This window comes from Fusarium tjaetaba, assembly GCF_013396195.1.
Source record: "Fusarium tjaetaba strain NRRL 66243 chromosome Unknown NRRL66243_c0000084, whole genome shotgun sequence".
Classification (NCBI taxonomy): Eukaryota; Fungi; Ascomycota; class Sordariomycetes; order Hypocreales; family Nectriaceae; genus Fusarium; species Fusarium tjaetaba.
This window is the reverse complement of record NW_023501280.1, coordinates 1-26,132: the sequence shown is the minus strand read 5'-3', so window position 1 is coordinate 26,132 and position 26,132 is coordinate 1. Positions and strand designations below refer to the sequence as shown.

The 26,132-nt window shown below is 50.1% G+C and overlaps 10 protein-coding genes across 10 annotated transcripts; 5 read left to right on the top strand and 5 right to left on the bottom strand.

Moving 5' to 3' along the window:
• Window positions 1–85: 85 nt before the first annotated feature.
• On the top strand, window positions 86–3,317 carry FTJAE_4295 (u3 snoRNP; the record flags this gene model as incomplete). Its single annotated transcript, XM_037350684.1, has 3 exons — window positions 86–196; window positions 250–2,926; window positions 2,977–3,317. 3 exons carry the CDS (start codon window positions 86–88, stop codon window positions 3,315–3,317), a joined length of 3,129 nt encoding a protein of 1,042 aa, XP_037208542.1.
• A 431-nt stretch (window positions 3,318–3,748) lies between these two features.
• On the bottom strand, window positions 3,749–4,411 carry FTJAE_4294 (golgi apparatus membrane TVP15; the record flags this gene model as incomplete). The annotated part of the gene is made up of 5 exons (XM_037350683.1): window positions 3,749–3,924; window positions 3,977–4,045; window positions 4,099–4,157; window positions 4,243–4,314; window positions 4,392–4,411. The coding sequence occupies 5 exons, from the start codon at window positions 4,409–4,411 to the stop codon at window positions 3,749–3,751; spliced, it is 396 nt and encodes a 131-aa protein (XP_037208541.1).
• Window positions 4,412–5,137: 726 nt separating this feature from the next.
• Window positions 5,138–7,503, top strand: FTJAE_4293 (elongation factor G; the record flags this gene model as incomplete). Its single annotated transcript, XM_037350682.1, has 2 exons — window positions 5,138–5,222; window positions 5,276–7,503. 2 exons carry the CDS (start codon window positions 5,138–5,140, stop codon window positions 7,501–7,503), a joined length of 2,313 nt encoding a protein of 770 aa, XP_037208540.1.
• Window positions 7,504–7,767: 264 nt separating this feature from the next.
• Window positions 7,768–8,604, bottom strand: FTJAE_4292 (spherulin 1A precursor; the record flags this gene model as incomplete). Its single annotated transcript, XM_037350681.1, has 3 exons — window positions 7,768–8,195; window positions 8,246–8,412; window positions 8,471–8,604. 3 exons carry the CDS (start codon window positions 8,602–8,604, stop codon window positions 7,768–7,770), a joined length of 729 nt encoding a protein of 242 aa, XP_037208539.1.
• A 3,441-nt stretch (window positions 8,605–12,045) lies between these two features.
• On the top strand, window positions 12,046–13,629 carry FTJAE_4291 (murein transglycosylase; the record flags this gene model as incomplete). Its single annotated transcript, XM_037350680.1, has 3 exons — window positions 12,046–12,384; window positions 12,441–12,673; window positions 12,726–13,629. 3 exons carry the CDS (start codon window positions 12,046–12,048, stop codon window positions 13,627–13,629), a joined length of 1,476 nt encoding a protein of 491 aa, XP_037208538.1.
• Window positions 13,630–14,406: 777 nt separating this feature from the next.
• Window positions 14,407–16,104, bottom strand: FTJAE_4290 (CSN12-signalosome component; the record flags this gene model as incomplete). Its single annotated transcript, XM_037350679.1, has 3 exons — window positions 14,407–15,372; window positions 15,423–15,720; window positions 15,779–16,104. The coding sequence occupies 3 exons, from the start codon at window positions 16,102–16,104 to the stop codon at window positions 14,407–14,409; spliced, it is 1,590 nt and encodes a 529-aa protein (XP_037208537.1).
• Window positions 16,105–16,641: 537 nt separating this feature from the next.
• Window positions 16,642–17,989, bottom strand: FTJAE_4289 (acetyl acetyltransferase; the record flags this gene model as incomplete). The annotated part of the gene is made up of 2 exons (XM_037350677.1): window positions 16,642–17,784; window positions 17,840–17,989. The coding sequence occupies 2 exons, from the start codon at window positions 17,987–17,989 to the stop codon at window positions 16,642–16,644; spliced, it is 1,293 nt and encodes a 430-aa protein (XP_037208536.1).
• Window positions 17,990–18,992: 1,003 nt separating this feature from the next.
• On the top strand, window positions 18,993–19,617 carry FTJAE_4288 (ubiquitin-conjugating enzyme E2; the record flags this gene model as incomplete). Its single annotated transcript, XM_037350676.1, has 4 exons — window positions 18,993–19,034; window positions 19,090–19,154; window positions 19,217–19,441; window positions 19,494–19,617. 4 exons carry the CDS (start codon window positions 18,993–18,995, stop codon window positions 19,615–19,617), a joined length of 456 nt encoding a protein of 151 aa, XP_037208535.1.
• A 1,428-nt stretch (window positions 19,618–21,045) lies between these two features.
• Window positions 21,046–23,997, top strand: FTJAE_4287 (kinesin heavy chain; the record flags this gene model as incomplete). Its single annotated transcript, XM_037350675.1, has 3 exons — window positions 21,046–21,165; window positions 21,263–23,685; window positions 23,742–23,997. The coding sequence occupies 3 exons, from the start codon at window positions 21,046–21,048 to the stop codon at window positions 23,995–23,997; spliced, it is 2,799 nt and encodes a 932-aa protein (XP_037208534.1).
• Window positions 23,998–24,718: 721 nt separating this feature from the next.
• Window positions 24,719–25,847, bottom strand: FTJAE_4286 (ubiquitin conjugating enzyme; the record flags this gene model as incomplete). Its single annotated transcript, XM_037350674.1, has 2 exons — window positions 24,719–25,654; window positions 25,704–25,847. The coding sequence occupies 2 exons, from the start codon at window positions 25,845–25,847 to the stop codon at window positions 24,719–24,721; spliced, it is 1,080 nt and encodes a 359-aa protein (XP_037208533.1).
• Between the last annotated feature and the right edge of the window lie 285 nt (window positions 25,848–26,132).

The window sequence follows — 26,132 nt, the reverse complement described above, 5'->3', positions numbered from 1 at the left end:
AGCCTCAATCGCAGAGCGCAAGCGGGCATCTTTGGTGAAGTAACCTCTGTCACTAGTTGCACCAGCTGCATCTCACATAATTACAATGCCTCATAAGGATGCTGACCACCCCGTGGTCAAGCGCCAGAAGACTGCGGCGCCCGCCAATGCTTCAAAAGCTGCTTCAGACTCTTCGAGAATCTTTGCGCCCTTCCGTGTATGTCCATCCGACTAAACGCTGTACTCCAATAGCTAATTGTTACGCTTCAGACTGTCGGTCTAGTATCACCTACCAGTGTCCCTTTCACATCGATCCCCCTCGGGAAGACCACCTTTCAAATCTCAACCTCAGTTGGACGATCTATTCAGACCTACGATCTTCGTCGCGGATTGAATCTCGTCTTCATCACTCGCCCGCAAACCCCCGCCGACATCACCGCGACTCTCGCCTGGAAGGAAAAGGTTTTCGCAGCATGGGGCGGGTCAAAGAAGGGCGAATCTCAGGGTATCTGGGTGTTCCAGCGGGGCAAGAAGGTCGATGACCTTGCGCTGCCCTCGGACCTCAACGAGCCTATCAAGCAAATTCTTATCCTGGGAATATGGACTATCGTCGCTGCTACTACACGGATCGAGGTTTTCAAGACGGCCACTCTGGAGCACTACACCACTATTCACACTACACCTGCCAACAACCGCGGCAACGAAATCACTGGTGGCATTGTTTCTATGCCAACTTTTCTCAACAAGATCTTCGTGGGTCGCAAAGATGGTTGGGTCGAGATCTGGAACGTCAGCACCGGCAAACTCATTTACACCATTCTTCCTCCCGCTCCAGATTGCGGTTCTGTGACATGCCTAGAACCTAGCCCTGCTCTGTCTCTCCTAGCTATCGCCTATTCTGAAGGAACTCTAATTATCACTAATGTTTTAACCGACAAGGTCACTCTCCGTATCGAGGCTGGAAGCTCAGAGGCGCAGGTCAACTCAATTTCTTTCCGGACTGATGGTATGGGAGCGGGTAATGATGGACGAAAGGATGGTGTCATGGCTACGGCGACAGCTGCTACTGGAGATGTCACATTTTGGGATTTGAACGGTGGTGGCCGCGTGATGGGTGTTTTGCGAAGCGCTCATAATCCTCCTTCTTACGATGGACCGCTTGTCCGTGGTGGAATTAGCAAGATCGAGTTTCTCCCTGGACAACCAGTCGTGGTGACCAGCGGTCGTGATAACTCTCTCAAGTCCTGGATCTTCGACGAGGCACCCTTCTCTCCTATTCCTCGAATTCTCCACTCACGCAGTGGTCATGCTGGTCCTGTCAACTGTCTTGAATTCCTTCCTACCGACTTTGAAGGTGCCGATGCCGGTAACAAGTGGTTGCTCAGTGGTGGACAAGACCGAAGTCTTTGGGGGTGGAGTTTGCGCCGTGATGGTCAGAGCACAGAGTTGAGTCAGGGCAATATTCGCAAGAAGGCCAAGAAGATCGGTATTCTTGCCACAAACGCTCTATCTCATGGACCAACAACAACCTTGGAGGACCTCAAGGCCCCTGAGATTACTTGTATGGCATCATCACTCAACCGAGATGGTGGTATTGGTGCTATGCCCGGCAACCAGCCTATATGGCAAAAGTCACGAGACAGGAAGAAGGCCCAGGATGCTGAGGTCAGTGGTATGACTGGTTGGGAGAGTGTCGTCACTGCTCATAAGAACGATCCTTATGCCAGGACATGGTTCTGGGGCCGAAAGCGAGCTGGTAGATGGGCTTTCCCTACTGGAGATGAGACCAACGTCTCTACTGTTGCCATCAGCCCTTGCGGTACCTTTGCGCTTGTTGGTGCTGAATCTGGCGGTATTGATATGTACAACCTTCAGTCAGGAAATCACCGCCAACGATTCCCTTCAAGATTGACACCGGGTCAAGCTCGCCAGCTCAAGATGCAGCAACTACGACAGGCTGACGATATCGTACAAATGCATGCCGAGGCTACTCGCCAGTTCCCCGTTGGTACCGGAAAGCACACTAAGCGTATTACCGGTCTTGTTGTCGATTCCATGAACAAGAACGTGGTATCTTGCTCTTTGGATGGCAAAATCAAATTCTGGGACTTCTTGACCGGAAACCTATTAGAGCAGATTGACTGGGCCCCTATGACATTCCCAACAGGATGCAGATACCACCCCGCGAGCAATCTGCTTGCTTTCTCATGCGACGATCTATCGATCCGGGTGGTGGATATGGAGACAAAGAGAACCATTCGTGAGTTCTGGGGACCTCAAGGTGCCATCAACGATTTCTGCTTCTCCAATGATGGGCGATGGATCATCGCTGCTTCTCAAGATTGTGTCATTCGTGTATGGGATCTTCCCACGAGTCACTTAATCGATGCTATCAGACTCGAGAAGCCTTGCAAGGCGCTGGCAATGTCTGTTACTGGTGAATACTTGGCTGCAACAATCGAGAACGAGCTGGGAGTGACACTCTGGACTAACAAGGCCTTGTTCAAGCATGTTCCCACACGCCAAATCTCCGAGAAGGAGATTGGCCAAGTCTCTGCTCCTACAGTATCCGGCGAGAACAGCCATGGTATGCTGGAGGGTGCGTTTGAGGAGGAACAAGCTGAGGATGAGGACACCGTGGTGGCACCTACTATTGAACAGCTCAGCTCTGAGCTCACAACACTGTCTTTGGTTCCCAAGAGCCGCTGGCAAACATTGCTACACCTCGATCTCATCAAGGAGCGAAATAAGCCCACAGAAGCCCCCAAGGCTCCTGAGAAGGCGCCCTTCTTCTTGCCTTCGACCACAGGAAAGGAGAACCCTATGGCTTCCAAGCTCCACGGTGAGACCGAGGCAGAGAGCAGCTCTCGCATCACAAGAGTCGAGAAGGCTCGTTTTGAGGAAGTTCTCAGCACCAAGCTTCGAGCTGGAGCAGAGACAGGAAATTGTAAGTCACATTTCTCCAACATCGCAACCATATCCACTAACGCATCACAGATGACGAGTTCATTGAGCATCTCAAGTCTCTCTCCCCCTCAAGCGCAGATCTCGAACTTCGCTCGCTTTCTATCGGCGATGGCGATGAGGACTCGAATGAGTTGTTACACTTTATTCGCGCTTTGACAGCTCGACTCAAGACTCGTCGAGACTATGAGCTTACCCAGGCGTGGATGACGGTGTTCCTGCGATTACACTTTGATCTGGTCATGGAGAACCAGGATCTGTTGGCGGCGTTGAGCGAGTGGAAGTCATATCAAGAGAAGGAGTGCAACCGGTTGGACGGACTGGTTGGATACTGCAGTGGTGTAGTCAGCTTCCTGAGGAGTCCAAGGACATGAGAAGCATAAAATAGTATATTTGTTGATGTTGAAATAATGGCGTTTGATTTCATGGCATGAGGGAGCATCAGGTATACTAGACAATAGAATATTCGATCCCGACGTCCTTATAATAATGTCTCTTTGCTAATGGTTCATCTCTTCAAATCGTTATAGACTGATTCTCGTGAACCTCGTCTTCAATCCTATTGAAACGAGCCACCTCTTCCCTCTCCTCTCGTCTGCAATTCATAGAAATACAGCCCTTTCTACTCCCCCTCTTGTAGCATTGTTCTTTCAAGTAATTTATCCTATACGTCCTGGTTCACCGCGTTTGTTGTGCGTTTACGCTGTCATTCGTATCATGATCGAATGGTCGTCGCGAAAGCTTATGCGCCTGTGTTTGGAGAGGCGACCGCAGGGGTAGATCCCGGATGGGCGGCGTCGGCATTCTAAACCTGCTCGGCGCCCCAACCGGCATCTTCGGCCTCGCGCATGTTGCTGGGGGGCTCGATAGAGGGGACGAACTCGAGGGCGATGTAGCCTAGACCGACAATGCCGATGATGCTACCAGCGATCTTGCTAAGGATGAAGTTGCCCAACAGAAGGCAGCCAATGAAGACGTAGACTTGTGGGTGTTAGCGATGAATTAGTCTGGCTTTTGGTAGGCAGTTACTTACAGACACCACGGCCGATGAAGGAGAACATGAACGAGGCATGTCGGGAGACTTGGGGAGGGATCTGAAACTCTGCCATCTGTTAGGCTTGGCGCATGGGAGGTTCGGTCAGTGTCGCAACGTACCGAGCAGAGCAATGACGAGACCAAAGACGATCATGTAAGCGCCGACAACAATGGGTTGACTACAAAGGCATTGTTAGTATTCGTGCTATCGGGGTGTCGCCTGAATGCGAATTGATCTATCGGCGCAGATTGGGTTGTACGTACAGGCCGAGATGGAAGATGGACGCGATACCACCGAGGACGGTGATAACACCAACAGCCAAGTTGACGATGCGGCTACAGTTGAAAGCGATGGTTAGCGACTTGTTCTCGTGACGATACTATAGTGCAATGTAGATAACTAAGGTACTCACAAGATGTCGGAGAGCTCCATGATGGTTGATTTATGATTGACTTGAGGACTGCGCCGTGAGGGATCGAGGTAGAGTCGAGTTTAATACTGAAAAGGATCGCGTAGGCAGCAGTTTAAGGGCAGTCGCGTCAAAAGGCAGACGAATTGTGACGGGAGGCGTATGTAAGTGTTGCAAGGTGACGAAGACGGAGACGGAGACGGGAGGTGAAAAGCAACAAGGAGCAAGATTACGTAGGTAGCCCCAAGTTTGAAGCTAACGACAGGCTACGCCTCAAAGCCAAAGCCCCCCAGACCCAGACGGGACCAACCTAAGCTTCAAGTTTTGGGGGCCTTGGAATTCTTTTACGGGGGGTTCGACCAATGAAAATGTAGAGGCTGATGATCAGGAGTTGGTAGTGGAGTTGAAGCATGATTTTGGCGAATGACATCAAAGCATTTCCAAAAACAGCAGAGAAAGCTCAAAATCAACCTCAAAAGACAAGGAAAAGAAGAGAGAGACTGAGATGAAGCATTCGAGTCTTGGTTTACTTCCGAGACTGGAATGATTATTCTATCCTTGTTACGGAATGGCCCGGCTGTAAAGCGCTCGGGCCGTTGTCTTGCCCGTCAATGGCGCAATAAAGAGCTCATGTATTTGAGTCGTAGAGCTATGCATCAGGCTCATCATGATACTCAACTACACAACATTCGAAATATTGGTATTATAGCTCATGTTGATGCTGTAAGTAAGAAATAAGAAATCACAAAATGACTTGGTCTCATATTTCACAGGGTAAAACTACTACTACTGAGCGAATGCTCTATTATAGTGGTGTCACGCAACGTGTTGGAGGTAGGCATATCTATATCTCAGACTCACTGAGTAAATATACTAACAACATGTAGATGTCGACTCTGGAAATACAGTAACTGACTTCCTCGACTTGGAGCGAGAAAGAGGCATCACCATTCAATCAGCAGCTATCACATTCCACTGGCCTAGACACCAAGCACTCGCACCAGGAGAACACGCAAAGACAATCAACCTCATCGACACTCCCGGTCATCAAGACTTTCGTTTCGAAGTTGACCGTTGCCTCCCCATTCTCGATGGAGCAGTCTGCATCATCGACTCAGTCAAGGGTGTTGAAGCTCACACAGAAAGAGTATGGGGATCTGCTCATGAGTTCAAAGTCCCCCGTATAGTGTACTGCAACAAACTTGATCGAGAGGGTGCTTCGTTCAAAAAGGCTGTTCTTGAGATCGGTACGCGTTTGAAGGGATGGCCGCTTGTCTGTCAGATCCCTTGGTGGGAGAAAGAGGATTTTGTTGGTGTGATTGATATTGTCAACAGAGTCGGATATCGATGGAAGTCGGAACGTGAAAAGAAGCGATATAATACTGAGGAGCTCAAAGAGAAACTCTCAAGTTCTAACAAAGATCTTTTACCGGAGATTGAGACTGCGAGACAGGCCTTGGTTGAGGGTCTTGCGGATTTTGATGAGGCTATCATGGATGAGTTTTTGGCTGAGAACGAAAACATCGATGGTGCTTTGATAAAAGAGGCTATTCGAAGAGTCATCAGAAGCGGTGACGGTCGGGTCATTCCAGTCTTCGCAGGCTCAAGCTTCCGACATATCGGTGTTGAGCCATTGATGGACGCCATCACCGATTATCTACCAAGCCCAGACGAACGTCCGTCAGCAGAAGTCCGAGTAGGATCAGCAAAGCATCGCTTGACAGAAGTTCTCGAAAACAGCCCCAAGTCGGCAAGGAACCAGGTTGCGTCTATTTCTTCAGTATTCAAGGTCTTCAATCATCCCAAGGAGGGTGTCATCAGTTTCGTGCGAGTTTATCACGGCACTCTTACCAGAAACGCAGCAAGTTTCAACACCAATATTCTAACACACGAAAAGCCCATGGGTATTCTTCAGATTGCTGCCAACAAGACACAGGATATTCAATCGCTTGGTGTTGGGCAGATCGGAGCTTTGAGAGGACTGAAGAAAGCCCGTACAGGCGATACACTTGTCACGATGAATGCAAACAAGCCCATTCCTGAGAACTTCCGCCACGTCAAGATTCGACCTCCTGAGATCCCACCACCTGTGGCGTTCCTACAAGTTGAGCCATACGGTAACGTTGCTGCTCAACAACTTCAGATCGCTTTGGAAAACACAACGAGAGAAGATCCGAGTCTACGGTACAGCCGAGATCCCAAAACAGAACAATTCACAATTCAGGGCATGGGCAAGCTTCATCTCGATGTATCACTATACAACATGAAGCAAAAGTACAAGATCGATGCCGACTTCGGTCCTATCGAAGTTGACTACAAAGAATGCGTCACAGAGCCTACACGGCCACAATACACAGTCTTTGACCGTCCCGTCGCCGGCAAACCCGGCAAAGCTTCATGTACTGTTGTCCTATCGCCACTTGAAGACCATCACCACGAGACTTTATTAGAGTCATGCGTCGAGCGAGACGGCAACATATACCACGTCGCCATTCCCTTGACAGATGAGACCAACACGCTCGACTTTGACCCAGAAGAGGCGAGGGCGCAGCTTCTCAACGGAGCCATCGCAGGTCTGGCGAGGGGCCCTCGTCGTGCAGCTCCCGTTCACGGGTGCCACGTTACTATCACACTTGACACAGAGCCCGGCGCCTGTGAAACTCCCACGGGAGGACATTTCAGCACTGCCGCTAGGACTGCCGTCCAGGCTGCTCTTCGCGATGCTTTCGAGAAAGAAAAGATCGGCATTCTTGAGCCTATCATGCATGTCACCATCACATGTCCAGAGGTTGTCGCCGGTACGGTACAGCATGATGTCACTGCTGGTGCTGGTGGTCAGGTTCTTGAGGTCAATGATCGGTCTGCTGAGTCGACTGGCGAGGATCATATTGATGTTTCCAAGATTTACACGCCCCCTGATCCGTATGACTCTATCACTTCTCTGCGCGGTAAGAAGTCTTCAGCTAGAGTTGTTGAGATTATTGCCAAGGTCCCGTATAAGGAGATGCTGGACTATGATAACCATTTGAGAAGCAAGACTGCGGGACGACACTCGATGACAATGTCATTTGACTCTTTTGCCAAGGTCGTTGGTCATCGCGAAAAGGGTCTGTAAAGGGATGGTGTTAAGAGTGACTTTGGGCTTTGTATCACGATGTATGTAAACTTGATGAAAGAAAAACTTGTATAATATGTACCAAATGCTATCTATGAACAAACTAATTGCCGGATCCTATCAATATCTGCCACGTAGAACGAGGGTATCTCCGTCTATGCTACTAAGCTAAAGAATAACGCCAGGGGAAGAAACATCGTTCACATGCTCATTCCATGCTAAGTTTTGAAGAAAGAAGGAAAGAAAGATAAGGAAGACTCAGTCTTAGATCGATCGCTTCTTAAGGCCACAGGTCTTGAGGCACTCTTCAACGCCCAAAGCAATGCTCTTAGGTACAACCTGGCGGACCTTGTCGATATCTTCGCCGGCGATGCTCTGACCAAAGGTAGCAGCGATGACATCGTCGCTCAGAGAAACAAGCTCATCAGCGATCTGACCAGTGCCAAAGTCCTCAGTCGCAAAGGTAGCGATGAAGGTAGCAGGTTCGCAGTCAGGGTTGAACTGAGTGTGGATGGATCCTTGGTAGAAGGGAGTCATCATGTTGGCTGTGAGCTCGGTGCGGATAACACGACGCTTGCCATCCTTGTCGAGGACGCCGTTCTCGGGGACCATCTCGGTGATGAGACGGCCGGAGGTGACGACTTGGAGTTCGGCGGAGCGAGGGTGAACGTGAAGAGTGTTCATGCCACAAGCTGATAACATGTTAGTGTTGTTATGCTGATATTGTATAAGAGAAACTCACGATTGATTCTGCCAAAGGCCATGCCAGCACCAGTACCAACAAGAGCAGGGAAGTTGGCACGGTTGGCAGCGATGAGCTCGCCGCCCTTTCCAGGGTTATCTTGCTTCTTGTTGAAGTCAAAGACAAAGTCGTCGTCCTCGGGGAGGAGAGCAAAACGGTCAGCGGCACTGGTGATGATGTGTTAGTCATGTGGTCCTAGCCAAGTCATTATTGGGGGCTGCTTACGTATCAGCGAGTCGAAGCTGGGCAGTCAGACTGAGAGGCTTGCTAGAGTCTCCTCGACGAGTGTTGCGAGGAGCTGCCTCGGCGAAGGAGGTGAAGGCCAGGACGGCGGAGACGAGAGCAGTGGTGAACTTCATTGTGAAAGATGTTGAGCTGTTTGAAGAGGATAATGAGATGGGATGAGATTGGTGTAATTGTAAGACTTGTAATGCTTGAGTGATGCTATGAATAATATCTCCAATCTCGACCGGACACCACCATCTTCTTATACCCATATTCTCATTTTCCAAATAAGCACATGAACCCAGGCACAAGACTCACGATGCTGAGCTGTCAGACCCAAGCCAGGAACAAGACAGCTTCAGAGGCTCTGCCCAGCACAGCACGGTCAAAAATAGTCAACATCCTACGGAAGATGGCATATCCGTCTTGTTTACCAGCCTCATCCCAGCGGCCTTGGTGCTGAACGAGTGTCGTTGATTGGTCGTTTGCCGCTATTTCGAGGGTTCGTGGGCTGTGCAAGCGACGCCAACGCGCAGCAATCGCCGACCCCTCCTCCAAAAATAATCGAGTAAGCGCTTCTGTTCTGCGATGGGGGATTCCTGTCAGCACCAACGGCATTTTGATTCTCACGGAGACTGTACGATCCGGTCAAAGTATCGAATGAGATGGTTTTGTTGGATTTGTTGGCCAGGTTTCCCCAGGTTGAGTGAGGAGTTGGTTAGCTTGGTTTATTCATCAATTTATCCAAGTAAGGTAGTTATAATTATCATCGGCCTCTGCTATGGCCTGCGGATGTAAGCACAGCCGATTTACAGATGTTTTGTTTCTTGGCTAGAATGAGAGGAAACATCTCCACTGTTTGTAAACATTTCGCTTATCTTTCTTTAGGTACTTTGTGGTTCTGACAATATTCAAGCATTGTTGGCACATCGTCCAGAGAAATACGTCCAACTCACCACGTTCATCATCAACTTCAATAAGTAAAAGTCAATTATATTAGACGTTTCGGCTATAGCAATGTTTCGCAGATTTTTAATATAGCCATGCTGTAATCAAGACGTCAGAAACAAAGTCTCTCACTTGAAACTTGAAACCTTTTTTATTAGTTATTGTGGCTTCAGCGCCATGCAGGTCATCATCCACTTTGTTTTCTTGTGCCGTGCGCCACTCCCGCCTGAAGCTCGTCATAATCATTGTTTATTGTTTGGAGTTGAGACGAGACACGGCTCTCGATGCTTTAAAATTGCACGTTATCCACTGAGAAAAAACGCCCAGTTCTAGAACCGTCAACTACCGACCACGATCTGATTGATTCGGTCGTAACCTCGTCAATTTACCCTGGAGCATCGTGTTTTTTTGCTTCAATCTCAACTCTCCCTTCAGTAGGCTTTTGTTACAAGTAATGGCTTGGTATGGTACAGATTCCAATCGAATCATAGTGCAAAAAAACTATGCTTGATTTATACTACTAGACTACCGAGACATTCCACTGTCATAGATCTCAGCATCTCAGCTTCGTTAGAAGTTGGTAGAATGGATAGGGGTGACCTTCGTAGCATATTATCCTCACAACGCATCGCCTGACACATCTTCAACTTATCCATTCTCACTGGCAGGATGTAGAGGCGAGCATGAATCGCTCGTCCTTATCGCATTTTACATGGATAATATGCATTGATCAGTCCCCGGATGCTGTAAATCCTAGGAATGTTTAGCGATTTTAAGCGACATTCGGATCCTCAGTGATGCGATATCGGTGGCTCGTACCGTATAATGCCTAGGGGAGGAAAGAAAACACAGGACCTTGATCCTAGATGACAAAAAGCCTTAGGTAATATAGCCTAAGATTAGGATAACTTTTGATGAGTTTATTTTGACACTGTATCTTAAGGTTCGCTGTTTTCTTGCCCCCTGAGGAATGCCCCTCTTTCAATGTATCGTTCAGCTGAAGAAAAAGGGATTGAGAATTTTAAGACAGTTTTCAGTTTGAATCACACCGATATTCGAAACATGACAAATTCCATGCGAGTCTTACAGTGAGAGAGCGAGTCAAACCTCAACGATGATGGAAGGAGCTGTCAAGTCACGTGTAAGTGTGACTGTCTCGATCTCGTCCTGTCTTTCTCTTTCATGATATCTTCAACTTAACTTACCTATGCTATTTGTATAAGCGGCTCATAAACATCGAGATGGCGCCAAAAAGTGTTTATTATCCCGAAACTTGTGGTTTCTCGTACGGATATTGTCAACTTTATTCCACCGACCATTCACACTAAGCAAGGGAGCATGACGTCGATCTTCAGCCGAATACACTAACAATCAGTGAAATTACTGACCCCTCTTTGGAAGGTGACTGCTGCCATCAATCTTATTTTGACGAGAAGAGCTGACTCGCCCTCTAGATTTCAGCACTCAAGCGCGTCTCCCTGGCCAATTGCGAGTGGCACAGCACGCGTTGAGTAGGCTGTCAGTTGTGGCTCCGAGCCGTCTGGGGACTGTTTGAACGCTAACCAAAGACACATTGGCCCAGGAACCATGGTCGCAAAGGCTGCGGGAAAACCACTCGTCAGGGGCTTTAAGAGCCAACGGACCAATGCGAGTCTCTGTCGCAAGCCACAGGAAAACGTCCAGGGGTAGCGTGTCGAGAGTGCAATGGCACATGGACGCCAGTTCCTAAAATCAGGGACGAGACAATCCAGAATCAAAATCTGAATCTGAGCGAGAAGCAGAACCGAGACAATAGTGGTTAGATGACCTGAACGAACCTGAACCCCAGGATCTCTCTTACAGCGAGCCTTGGTGGAAAACGATGCCGTTGCCCCATCCGGCCCTCGTTCCGAACATGCTGGTACCATGGGCCGCAGAAGTCATCCCTCTTTGGCATCGAGAGCTGCACAATTAAGCATCACCTTGACATGATATGGTTGACTCTAATCTGCTCCGAGCGTGATCCCCTGAGCCAAGAACTCGAACCAGGCACCGTCTCAACAGGATTGGCTAGATCGAGGCCAGGGGGTCAGACATGCCAACGTCTGATTGGAGACGGTTACATTACTCGACCCCCCGTCACAGGAGGGCATCCACACATGGACAGGGTCTCTCAGTTCCATGCAGGTACCGTGAGGCCATGGCTCAGCATGGGGCCTGACCACGAGCCCACTCAGACGAGGCCTCGCCTGCAGCTCAATCTCCTTGTTGTGGGTGACTGTGCTGGTGTCCGCGCTTCTGCCCACGGCTCATTTCCTGGGGATCCATATCCATCTCGTGAACCTGTCGATCTCTGAATATTCATGTCCTTGCTTCCTTGCCTGTCACTCATTCTTTTTTTGTTTCCTTGCTTTGTTAAAACGTTTCTGTCGCTGCTCCGCGAGTTCATCGACTTTCCCTCGTCAGCTGCATCACTCGTTCTGTTGCTCGACGACAATCACACTCTTTTACCAAACGCCCGTCAGGATATATGTCTCGTTCGTGACAATTAGTTGAAGGACTGGAGGTATTCGCGCATATAAAATAAGAACAACCGTTCTGGAATTTACCGAAACGAAATCGACTCGTATTCATCGACGACAATCTCAATGAGACTCATGAACCTTTCGGCTGCCCTTCTGGGCGCCTTGTCTGCGCCATCAGTGGTCGCTGGCAAGCAACACGGTCACCGTCACAATGGTCTTGAGCACTTGCGACAACATCTTCCCGTTCAGTCTTCGACTCTTGAGAAGCGTGGTGGACAATGCCAGTTCCCTACCGATGACCCCAACATGGTCGCGGTCACTCCCGATGCGAAGAACGCCGGTTGGGCTATGAGCCCCGATCAGGAGTGCAAGCCTGGATCTTACTGCCCTTTCGCCTGCAAGCCCGGTATGGTTATGAACCAATGGGATCCGGATTCCACTTATGAGTATCCCGCTTCAATGGTACGCCTGACCTGTATTATCTAGCAGCTTCGATACACTCAACTAACACGTCTCAGAACGGAGGTCTCTTCTGTAACAAGAACGGTGAAATTGAGAAGCCTTTCAAGGGCAAGCCCAACTGTGTTTCTGGTACTGGTTCCATTGAGGCCGTCAACAAGTGTGGCTCAAAGATGTCTTGGTGCCAGACTGTTCTGCCTGGTAACGAGGCTATGCTTATCCCTACTCTTGTCACATCTAGTGCAACTCTGGCTGTTCCCGGATCTTCGTACTGGTGCTCCACCGCTGCTCAGTAAGTCACTTAAGTCTTTGTTGATCATCGAAGATCTCTAACGATCATACAGCTTCTACATCAACCCCCCTGGTACTGGTGAGGAGGGCTGCATCTGGGGTACCGAGTCTGAGCCCATTGGTAACTGGAGCCCTTACGTTGCCGGTGCTAACACTGAGGCCAACGGCCAGACCTTTGTCAAGATTGGCTGGAACCCTATCTGGGAGGACTCAGCTCTGAAGAGCAAGCTGCCTGACTTTGGTGTTGAGATTCAGTGCCCCGAGGGTGGCTGCAATGGCCTTCCTTGCAAGATCGACCCTACCAAAGGTGAGGGTAACGTTGGCAGCAGCCTTTCCGCTAAGGGTGCTGGCGGCGCTGCCTTCTGTGTCGTTACCGTGCAGAAGGGCAGCACTGCTCAGATCGTTGCCTTCTCTGCAGGCAAAGGCTCATCCGGCGGTGATGACGATGAGGAAGAGACCGAGTCTTCTACCGCTGAGGCTGAGCCCTCTACCACCGAGGCTAAGACCACTTCCAAGGCACCCGTTGTCTCTACCACTGAGGAGCCTTCGACAACCGCTGAGCCCACCACTTCGGCACTCCCTACTACCACTTCCTCCACCTCCACCTCCACCTCTACTACTAGTGTTGAGACTACCTCTTCTGCTGAGTCTAGCAGCACCACCGAGCAAGAGACTTCCTCCGAGACCACCACCGAGGAGCCTACCTCAACCATCTTCACCACTGCTACTTCTAAGACCACCAAGAAGGTCTACCCTACTGTCAAGCCTGGTATCTTCCGTGAGAACGGAACCTCTACCTACTCTTCCTCCGAGTCCGAGGAGACCGCTGCCGCCACTGAGGTCGACTCTGGAGCGGCTCCCACTCAGTCCAAGGAAAGCGAGGCTGGTCGCCATCAAGGCAACACTGCTATCGCTGGCCTTGTCGTCGCATTCATCGCCGCCGCTTGTTTCTTCTAATTTCTATATCCTTTGACGACCACTTACCACTGTCCTGACGCAGCTGGCATTCTATTCACAGAAACTATTTTCTACGACATTCCTTTATTACTGGTACTTTACATATATTATCAAGCCAACTACCTATCGGCGATAGTGTCTATTGTCTTATTACTAGACTCCCCAGCAGTCTTCTGGCTGCTGGGAAGTCTGGTTGCTAATACCCGCCCCCGGGTATAATATTCTTCAAGAGTCCCCTTGTCTGGGCTCTCTTGTGGGCCCGTGGGCATTATATACAAGTTTCAACGCTTCATTTCACGGTCGATATACCCTTTTTTGCACACATTGGAGACTTTTTGGATGTTTGGAGAAAACAATCGATGGTTTTAAGTTTATTCTCGCGATTAACGACGTATGCACACATGAATCAGAGAGTTTTAGGAGGGGAGGGGAAACTTCTTGTACGGTTGTTGAACAAAAGCAGGAGATGGGTGTGGTTTAGTCGATGGGATGATCCTCGGCCATCTCGGCTTATTATTACTATAAAAACACTTATTTGATTAGGCATATTTAATGGGTGTGATGAACATTGTCGCACGCAGCAGCTACTGGAAAAGAAATATGTGTCTGGTCGTTTTGATTGCCACAAGTACATCCTCACATAATAGCCATACTCTAATCTTACTATCCCCTGGGTATCATACAGGAAATGATATTATACAAACGCCATCAAGATGAGTTGTGATCTAAGTATCCAAGCTAGGTGGTCTAGCTCAACCACCCATATCTTCTTGCTTTTTACTCCTTAACCCAACCTGGTACCTCGTCAGGATCGTAGTCTTCATATCTCCTTTCTCGGTTTATTTGCCAGACGTTGGGCCAGCCAGCAAGCACAGGGCTGCCCTTGGCTTTGGCGCCAATGATAGCAAATCGACCTTGCCCGTGAGCGATAAACCCATGCATCAAACCCTGCTGAACAAGCGTTGCGACAGTCATCTCCACGTCCTCGAATGTGACCTCTGCGTTACCCCAGATCATACCCTCATTAGGCCGGAGAGATTTGGGCCCTCCCGGTGGCGGAGCTAGTGTAGATGTGGCTTCGGGGTTTTGAGCATTGTTCTCGAGGGCTTTCATAAGGAGAGGGTTGACGGTATGGGAACGACCAAGTGAGTTTGGCCCTGCTGGAAGCCAGCCTTCAAGGCGGTGTTGAAGGTACACTCCGAGTGTGTGAAGGTCTGCAAGGTCAAGTGTGGCGGCTTTTCTGGATGATGAATCGGTTGGCGGGACGTATGTGAGGAGGAAAGTCTTTCTGCTTAGTGAGCGCCAGAGCAGAGGCCGTAGTCGGTTACCGAGGGTTAACAGCAAGCCCTTCTCAAAGAGCCATGTCTCGTGTTGTGCAAGATGCTGCTGAAATTGGATAAAGTTGCCAGATCTGATAGCCTGGCAAATGGGAAAGAAAACAGGCGCCAGAGTCTGACATTCTGGGCGCTGCAGCAATAATTGTGATGGAAAGCGTCCGAGAAGGATGTTGCAGGGAATAAGATAGGTGAGAATGTTAGTCCGGTGAGAGGCCAGCTGCGATGGGGTCTGAAGGTATGCTCCCTCGAGGCACAGCGCAGCCCGGAGGTAGTGGTTGTTTGAGAAGTTGAAGCGGCCTAGGTAGTAGAGGAATGTGACGCGCTGAGCAGCTGGGTAGAGAGATAGTGGCGGAGAGATGGTGGAAATGTTGACAAAGATCATTTTGGCGAGATGTGTTCTTCGGCACTTTTACCTGGTTAGCGATATATCTTATAACATGTTGAGTTGTTACATACTGCAAAGAGAAGCTTGAGAACGAGGTTGGCAAACATGTAAACGCCAACCTTTTTGCCCTCTGGTTTCGCATAACGACCGCTGGATCGATCTGTGAGGCATGTTGTGAAGATCTTCTGGATAATTTCTGCTGAAGATTCTGCGATGCTCTTGTCCTCATCTACAGCACGTAGACGACGCGCCAGGTCAGGGCGTTTGTTCAAAGACATTGTGAGACGAGCCAGCGTCTCTGAGAGGGACATGCTCGTCTTGAGTAGCATGGCGCCGTAGGTTGGGTGAGCAAAAGCGGTTGCGCAAGAGCTATAGTATCAAATATTAGTTCCCATAGTCATATTTCATCCAATGTTTGATATCATACTTGACAAGCCCACTAAGCAATTGATGCGCGCCCAGCAAATCATCATAGTCAACGTCGCGCCAAAAGGCCATGTAATCCTTCATGAAGGCCACAAATCCAGGCCACACGGTAGCCTGACCTTCTGGGACATCATCTTCCTGAGGTAGCGTTCTTTCAACGATGTTGTCAAGGCCTTGTTGGCGGAATTGAGAGCGTAGCTCAGATGCGAGGTTGTGGTATTGCTGAGGAGAATTAGGCTCTACCTGGAGCCAGGCGCGAAGCTCTTCGCCATTTTGAGTGCGGATGAAATTGCGGATCTGAGTGAGGAATTCGAGGACTAGAGGCATCGCGAGTGATGGCGGAGATTGAGGGGAGAGGAGAGAGATAGAGGGTTAAGATTGAGTTGAAAGGTGAGGTTGAGCTGAGCTTCCAGGTGAGTAAGGTCAGTGAGTGAGCGGAAAATAGCACGGTTCCACTGTCTCAGTGTCTGAAAGGAACAGCAAGAACATCTCCCATTGTTCTTCCCAAACACTCACCAACTAAAATAGTCTCATTATTCGCCAATGAACTTAAGTATAGCACTCGAAGGTGACTACTAGAAGCCAATGCTGTTTTGCCAGTGGAATAAAGTGCTATTTTATGTGAGACGATGGCTCATCATGACTGCTTATTGGTAACATGGGATCGTCGGTGCTCATCATGTTACCCTGCACCGAGGGATCATGACAACTGCTCAGCTTGATCCTTGGTAGTAATGGCAGAGCAGGTAAAAAATACGAGCTGCACTGGAATGATATTCCCATATTATTCAATTTTTATTCAATTTTGCTTTGTTTTTCTACTATCAATCATAAATGTTCTATCGTTATAACTCATACTCCTTTTTATACAGACTCAACACGCTGGACAACCAATGCAGTCGCAGCACCACCACCGTTGCAAATAGCAGCGACACCATACTCACCAGGCTTAAGCTGATGTAGCAGGGTTGTCAAGATTCGTGAACCAGAGCTGCCAAGAGCATGGCCCAGCGAGATAGCACCACCCAGAGGGTTAACCTTGGCGCCCTCAAGACCCAGAATCTTGGAGTTGGCCAGGATCACACTGGCGAAAGCCTCGTTGAACTCCCAGATGGCAACCTGATCCTTGGTGATACCGGCACGCTCGAGAGCAATGGGAACAGCCTTGGCGGGAGCGATAGGGAAGTCAATGGGAGAAGTGGCAGCATCAGCATAACCGCAGATCTTGGCCAGAACGCGCGAGCCAGAGCCGTACTGTTGGGCAATAGCCTTGCTTCCGAGGACAAGAGCGCTAGCACCATCGTTAAGAGTCGATGAGTTGGCCGCGGTGACAGTGCCACTTCCGTCACGAACGAAAGCAGGCTTCAGCGTAGGGATCTTGTCGAACTTGACCTCGTTGAATCCCTCATCGGTGTCGATAACAGTCTCGCCCTTTCGTGACTTGACGGTAACGGGGGCGATCTCGTCAGCAAAGGCCTTGTCAGCCCAAGCCTTTTGCGCATTGCGGTATGACTGAATAGCGTACTCGTCCTGTTGCTCTCGGGTGATCTTGTAGTTCTTGACGGTGTTCTCGGCGCAGTTGCCCATGTGGAATTGGTCATAAACATCAGTCAGACCGTCCTTAATAAGACCATCCTCCATCTTGACATGGCCAAAGGCAGGAAGACCACTGGCGCGGGGCACGTAGTATGGGACCTGTGACATGTTTTCCATTCCACCGGCGATCTGAGCCTCAGAGAGACCCAGCTGAATGTTTTGAGCAGCCAGAGCAACGGCCTTGAGTCCAGAAGCGCAGACCTTGTTAATAGTGGTAGCCTCGATCTCCTTGGGCAGACCCGCGAAGATAGCGGCCTGTCGAGCAGGCGCTTGGCCAACGGAACCCTGAAGCACATTGCCCATGTATACATCGGTGATCTTCTCGACGGGGACCTTTGACTTTTCCAGGGCCGACTTGATAGCGACAGCGCCGAGCTTAGGAGCCGATACTGACAGGAACGAGCCATTGAACTGGGAATGTGTGAATAAGTTGCGTTCATAGTAGTTGAATTAGTTAATACTGTACCTTTGCTGTAGGAGTTCGAGCGGCGCTTAGGATATAAGCGTCCTGGATCTCCTTGCGCAGAGCAGGCCGTGTAGAGAACTGTCGCGCGCCATTCACATGTCCAGCGAGCTGGGCCAGCCGGCCAGCGGATCTTAGTTGAGCAGGAGACATTTTGATGTATATGAGGGGGGTATCAAGACGTAACAGGACAGACAGAACAGAGAGAAAAGAAGAGGATGGGAATGGACTGAAGGAATAAGTACCTAAAGTAAGAGAAGACAAGGCGACCTCGGGTATCGCAGTAATATGGCAATATACATCCGCTTCGGTCCTCTTCGGCTTTCAGCGGGGGAGGGCCCGAGGTGGCGGCCACAAGCTCTCCCGTGCCGAGAACTACAAATCCGGGGGACTTTTACAGGTGACGTCGAACCTGGGGTACAAGCTAAACGGTGACATTGGCTGCCAGTCTGAGGTACCTATTTGTCTGATCTAGGGACGGACTCTTCCCACCGCTGCCTATATCATTATCGTGTAATTTACTTCAGTTTAATAGCTCCTCCTTCATCGGAATTAGTTGTCGGTTCCGAAATCCCATAGTTTAGTTCTCTGAGCGGCCTTCGTCCCCCGCGACCATGTGAAAGCTCCGGGTAGTGGGGGATATAAAATACTAGAAAGCATTTTGACAGTCAGCATATAATTATGCGATCAATTTTGTCCAAGAAAAGTTCCTAATCAAGTCTAGAAAGAGGATCTGATGCTTATAAAGCAAATCAAACACCATTCAAAATCTTTGTAGGCTCCGAGGATGGTTCGAAGTTATTGCGGCTCGGCGAGGTCACGTGCAGCGTTCTCGGTGAGCAGGTGAGACAAACGCGAGGTGGACCTCTCACCGTGCATTGATAGGCCAGACCGATAAGCATGCTTGATTGGTAGATTGCATCACCCACCTCCTCCGCTGTGGAATCCGAATCATCGACCAGTCGTCCATGACCAATCTCCATCTCCGCTCATCATCTTGCACCGCCAAATCTCTAGACAGTGAACCGTGCATGCAAATCATTTCGCCTGTTAGAAATATTTGTCAAGCACAGCATTCACGTAACGATTTCGCTCGCTCAACAGCATTCAGCTTCTATCCTTACATCCGCTCTTGTCTTCCGACCCAGTCGCTATCATGTCTACCGCCGCTCGTCGCCGTCTCATGCGAGACTTCAAGGTTCGCAATTTTTTGACGATCGCCCCAGATCAAACCTCGCTGACTCCCGCGATAGCGCATGCAGACCGACCCTCCCGCCGGCGTCTCTGCTTCACCTGTGCCAGACAATGTCATGACCTGGTTCGTACGCCCTCGTCGACATCGCCGACCCTGAACACAAATACTCATCATACGTCTTGTAGGAACGCCGTCATCATCGGCCCCGCAGACACTCCCTTTGAAGATGGCACCTTTCGACTTGTGATGCAGTTCGAAGAGCAATATCCCAACAAGCCTCCCCAGGTCAAGTTCATCAGCCAGATGTTCCACCCCAACGTCTACGCCACTGGAGAGCTTTGCCTCGACATTTTGCAAAACCGATGGAGCCCTACGTACGATGTCGCCGCTGTCTTGACCAGTATTCAGAGGTGGGTAGCATAAATAGTAGCCGATTAAAGGCGTATGCTGATATTTCTACAGTTTACTCAACGACCCTAACACTGGTTCACCTGCAAACGTCGAAGCTTCCAACCTATACAAGGACAACCGAAAGGAGTACACCAAGCGTGTCAGAGAGACAGTGGAGAAGAGCTGGGAAGACTGAACGGCCCAACTCCAAAAGGGACAGAGAACGGTATGCCAACGTCGACCTGTCCAGCAAGGTGACAGATCAGGCTGCTCAAACGATGAAAAGTGCTCTGCAGCCCAAAGCTGCAAGGCATTTTATGTACATGGCGTTTTGGGGTGCGAGGAGTTTTAAACTGACTAAACTGCATTCGAGGCGTTGCAAGCGTCCAGGAAGCCCCGGGAACGTTAGCTTATGATATCACGAGGGTTCATCATGAAGAAAGGAGTTTAATGTTTCTTGTAGCGCCTTTGTTTATTGCCCGAGAACGACTCTCAGCGAAGTGAACTAACTGCCTTGAAATGCTCGCCGATGAAGCGGAATGTGTCGAATGGTGGGGGTGCATTGTGTATCCTTGCTTGTCAGGAATGGTGACATGTTTAATGGCTCTTATCGTTTGGTTTCATGTGACACTTTGCCAAAGAACGCTTGTTATCGTTGCATGAACTTAATATCCTCCCTTTGTAAAGCACTCATTGCCATGAGCGGACAATTTAATACAATTTAATGCACTTCATATTGAATGCTTGAGGCTAATCATTGGCCATATGCCATAATAGGTAGTGTGTTGACTACTGATGGCACCATGATGAACCCCTCGACGCAACAACCCGATACCTGATAACAGTGAGCCAAAGACCCCGGCCAAATTGCACCGGTCAAGACCAACAATCTGGGCCACAGCTTCAGAGTTCAACGTTCTTTCTAGGCACTTCCCTCCGGGAGGCCTAATCTCCAAGGGGTAAAAAAACCCAAAACCTCTAAAGAGTCCCCTAAATTATAGGACACCTACCCCCCTGGAGCAGCCCTCACGCTTGAGGGTGACCCCGTTTCGGCTCCTCTTGGCGCGCGTCTCTCTGTGTCTGACCTATCACCTTTCAGACCCCGTTCTCCAACAAATGCCCACCGCCTCTGGTTGCCAACAACACACCTGGGACGTTAGGTTGGCATTCATTTGTTGTTGACAGTCGTCGATACTTTTTATTGCTGATCGCACGTCAAACCACACCTAAACAACATTATAGTGCATATTATTCTATATACAACCGTACGCCCTGCCAGCGAATCACGGAAACCCTGCTTGCATCTTGGCTCTGCCTTGATCTGCACCCAACGACTCGGCCTTTGTTTAGAGCCCATCTCCCTTTATCGAAGTCTAAACATCCCCTTATTATCCTCGTCTCCTCTCTGTCTCTTTGTTTGAGGCCCCCCCCTCTCGCCGCCATTTTGTGGCTCATTGCAACAAACTTGCGGCCCGCATCTTCTGCGACCCCCCTCACCCCCCCTGAAGGTTCGCTTCAGAGCAACCAACGATCGAGCCCGACTTTTTTCCCTTTCTATCGGGACGACAGCAAGCACCGCGGCCGATGATAACGTTTGTTGCGTGACACAGAGCCTGCGTTCAACATGTCGTCCGCAAATAGTATCAAGGTCGTGGCCAGGTTTCGACCTCAGAACAAGGTCGAGCTTGAGTCGGGCGGAAAGCCCATCGTGTCCTTCGATGGCGAGGATACCTGTACCATCGCCGTATGTCTTGCCATTTGCGTTGCTTTGCTTTGCGTTGCGTTTCTGTTCACGGCATCGTAAACATACGGTGAGGACTTACAGCTAACATGTTCGGCAGTCCAAAGAGGCGCAAGGTAGCTTCACCTTTGACCGAGTCTTTGATATGGGATGTAAACAACAAGATATTTTCGACTTTTCGATCCGATCTACCGTCGACGATATTCTCAATGGATACAACGGAACCGTCTTCGCCTATGGCCAGACCGGTGCCGGTAAGTCATATACCATGATGGGCACCAACATCGACGACGATGAGGGTCGAGGTATTATTCCCCGTATCGTCGAGCAGATCTTTGCCAGCATCATGTCCAGTCCCGGCACCATCGAGTACACGGTCCGCGTCAGTTATATGGAAATCTACATGGAGAGGATTCGAGATCTGCTCGCACCGCAGAACGACAACCTGCCTGTCCACGAAGAGAAGAACCGAGGTGTATATGTCAAGGGTCTTTTGGAAATCTACGTCTCGAGTGTCCAAGAAGTGTACGAAGTCATGAGGAGAGGTGGAAATGCACGAGCTGTCGCCGCCACGAACATGAATCAGGAGTCCTCACGATCCCACTCCATCTTTGTCATCACCATCACACAGAAGAATGTCGAAACCGGCTCAGCAAAAAGCGGACAGCTGTTCCTTGTCGATTTGGCCGGTAGTGAAAAGGTTGGCAAGACCGGTGCCAGTGGACAGACTCTGGAGGAAGCCAAAAAGATCAACAAGAGTTTGAGTGCCCTGGGAATGGTCATCAACGCCTTGACCGATGGCAAATCCTCACATATTCCTTACCGAGACTCCAAGTTGACCCGTATCTTGCAAGAGTCTCTTGGTGGTAACAGTCGGACAACCCTTATCATCAACTGTTCGCCTAGTAGTTACAACGATGCCGAAACATTGGGTACACTAAGATTCGGTATGCGAGCCAAGTCGATCAAGAACAAGGCCAAGGTCAACGCCGAGCTGAGTCCTGCCGAACTCAAGTCCCTTCTCAAGAAAGCGCAAGGGCAGGTTACGAACTTCGAGAGCTACATCTCCTCCCTCGAGGGCGAAATTCAGATGTGGCGTGCTGGTGAAGCTGTCCCCAAGGAGAGATGGGCCACGCCTTTGACCACCGATGCCGTTGCTAGAACCAAGGCCGATGCCAGGACATCGACACGACCATCCACTCCCTCATTAATATCAGACAGCCGATCAGAAACACCTGCGATATCCGAACGAGCTGGCACCCCCAGCCTACCGCTTGACAAGGACGAGAGGGAGGAGTTCCTACGACGAGAGAACGAACTGCAGGACCAGATCTCGGAGAAGGAGTCTCAAGCTGCGTCGGCTGAGAAGCAGCTGCGAGAGACCAAGGAGGAGCTGGCCTACCTCAAGGATCACGACAGCAAAGTCGGCAAGGAGAACGAGAAGCTCACAACCGAGGTTAACGAATTCAAGATGCAACTGGAGAGGCTCACATTTGAGAGCAAGGAAGCTCAGATCACAATGGACGCCTTGAAGGAGGCCAACTCGGAGCTCACCACCGAACTCGACGAGGTGAAGCAGCAGCTCCTCGATGTCAAGATGAGCGCCAAGGAGAGTGGTGCCGCTCTCGACGAGAAGGAGAAGAGGAAGGCCGAGAAGATGGCCAAGATGATGGCTGGCTTCGACTTGGGTGGTGAAGTGTTTAGCGAGAATGAGCGCCATATCGCTGAGACGATCGAGAAGGTCGACTCACTTCATGAGCTCAGTGCGACTGGCGACAACATCGCTCCCGATGAGTTTAAGGCACTCAAGGCTCGATTGGTGGAGACCCAGGGCATTATTCGACAAGCAGAGCTTTCCATGTACAGCACTTCCTCTAGCGAGTCTGACTCAAGGAGGAGGCAAGAACTTGAAGCCCGTCTTGAGGCTGTCCAGGCCGAGTATGAGGAGATTCTTACCCGTAACTTGGGCCCCGAGGATATCGAGGAGGTCAAGGCCCGACTCGAGAACGCTTTTGCGAACCGCCAGACTGCCCAGTCGCAGTTTGTTGAGGAGTTGAAGGAGGACATTGCTCAGAAGGCAGCCGAGAACACAAGAATGAAGACTCTTATCGAGGACCTTCAACAGCGTGTCAAGGCTGGCGCTACTGCGCCAATGGCTAACGGCAAGACGATCCAGCAACAGATCGCCGAGTTTGACGTCATGAAGAAGAGTCTCATGCGCGACCTCCAGAACCGATGTGAGCGAGTCGTCGAGCTCGAGATTTCCCTTGACGAGACCCGAGAGCAATATAACAACGTTCTCCGATCGTCCAACAACAGGGCGCAACAGAAGAAGATGGCCTTCCTCGAGAGGAACCTGGAGCAACTCACCCAGGTCCAGCGACAGCTGGTTGAGCAGAACTCTGCTCTCAAGAAGGAGGTTGCTATCGCCGAGCGCAAGCTGATTGCACGAAACGAGCGTATCCAGAGCCTCGAGAGCCTGCTACAGGATAGTCAGGAGAAGATGGCTGCTGCGAACCACAAGTATGTACCCCTGAATGATACTCCTTTTCTCATGAAGTTCACTAACGATCATCTAGGTTCGAGGTTCAGCTTGCCGCTGTCAAGGAGCGACTCGAACTGGCCAAGGCCGGCAGCACTCGCGGTCTCAACTCGCCTGGTGGCTTTAGCTTTGCCAACGCCGGCAGCAGGATCGCCAAGCCTCTTCGAGGAGGCGGCGGCGGCAACGACGCCCCCAGCATTCCCACGATCCAGAACCTTCAGGGCCAGAACGAAGGCAACACCAGCAGCGGTAGCAGCAGCAAGCGTGCCAGTTGGTTCTTCACAAAGTCATAGACAACAACATAATGAGGGAATAAAGATAAATAAAAGAAGAAAAAAGAAGCTCGCTGCTTTTTTTTTGCTTACCTTATGGGCACGGCGTTGCGAGCAAGATCTGTTAGACACAAACATTCCTCCTTTTCATACCCCCCCTTTTTTCCATTCAACGATGCCCCCGTTCGACAAAGCTTTCTAAAAGGTTTCTCTCTTCTTCTCTTCTGCTGCTTTCTACTTTGTCCCCCGTGATTTCTGTTTTTGTCTCTTTTTTTTTCTGCTTCTACTATAAGAAGGCGATAGAGGATGGGGCGGCTACGATGATTTGGATTTATGACAGGCATCGCGATGGGACAATGGTAGGACGGATGGAATTGTTATATTGTTGGCGCTCTGGGCGCGAGAGAGACGAGATGAGATGAGTCGAAGGAGACAAAGGATGGAGATGAGACAAATATCAGCAGCAGTAGTGGAGGAAGCTTGCATGAGTCTTGTCACGACCACATAGCTAAAGGCACGAAGTATAAGAGAGTCAATGAATTGATTGAATTTCTAACAAAACAAACATTTTTATTTTTATTTCTTGCTTATATCAAAGAGAGCTATAACAGAGTGGTATTCTTGACGGAAAGCTTTACAATCTGAACCGTTTACATGCCTTTGTAGACAAAAGACAACAGGCAGTTAACCAAAGGGGATATCATCAAGTGACAAGTCGTACTAGAAAGCGTGGATCATTCATTTACATCTTGATGTCCTGGTTGCCATCACCGTTGTCGGTTCCCATGGCAGCCAAGAGAATGATCTGGGGGATGATAACGGCGAAGATGACACAGAGGGCAGCGAAGGTGACAGCGACGATCTTGACGCTGAGCATGACAATACGGCGCCAGGCAGACTTGGAGAAGCTGGACCAGGCGTCGCGAACAGTAGCATAGCCGAGGCCACCGACAACAACGGGCTCGATACGGCCGTTGAAAGAGCGGTCGAAAGGAATGATGGTGTCGGCGTCAGCGGGGAGAAGAGAGGCCTGGACTCGAACGAGAACGACGTAGGCGGGAATCTGAATAGCGACCTGGAGAAGGACAGCGACGAGGAGGATGCCGAAAACGCTGCCGAGACCCTGGAGCTGAGGAATCTCAGTGGTCTGGTCACCTCCAAACAGGTAGAGAACACCGAAAGTGCCAAGGTTGACGATCTGAGAGGCAGCCCAGAAGATGAGAGTAGGTCTCCAGGTGGCGGCGAAGGTGGTCTTGAAAGGAGGGAGACGGCTCCAGAACTTGAGAGGAGAAGGAGGCGTAATGACGATGTGAACCCAGGCGGCGCTGAGCTGAACGCAGACGAGAGAACCGATCAAGTTGGACAGAACAAAGGAATAAGGAATGACGGTATAGGTGATGCCGTTGATGAGGGCCGTGACGACAGCCTGGGCGATGAAGCAGGGCAGACCACGGAAGATGGCGCGGAAACCACCAGTAGATCGGAGTAGGCGCCAGGTAGCTCGGAAAGAAGACGTAACGGGACGGCCCTGGCCAGCAATGGGAACAGAGGAAGTAGAGGCGGGCTTGGGCATGTCATCGTTGGCGAGAGGCTCGACGGGCAGAGGTTCGTAAGCGGGAGGTTTCTCATCTTCGACGATGGCGAGAACGGGGAAGACCTTTTCGAAGGTGTAGTTGATCTGGAATGCGTAAGTGTATAGACGTGAATATTGATCAAGGAGTACTTACGAGAACAAAGACAGGGAGGAAGAGGATGAAGTTGGCGAGGAATACGAATCTCGACCAGTCGGGGAGTTGCTGAAGCTCATAGCCAAGATCAGGCTTTGGCATGTTATCGCGCCGCATAAGCAGCGATCCAGCGGAAGACAACATGTTGAAAGTTTTACGATACAAGGAAAAGCAGTTTGTTTTGGATAAAAAGGAACAAAGAAAGAAAAGAGAAAATGGTGATTGATGATGAATATCCTCGTGAGGTGTGATAGTTGGATGGAGGAGGGTGGTTTAATGGGATGTCGAAAAGTGGCTCTGCCGGGGGCTTTATCAGTTATGTCCGGGCAGATCGCGCAGTGAAACTAGGCACCAGGACCCCCCCCGATTTAGTGGGCGATGACGGGACAGGGCGTTTACGGTTACAGGGGTCAACGGTGGGAGGGAGGG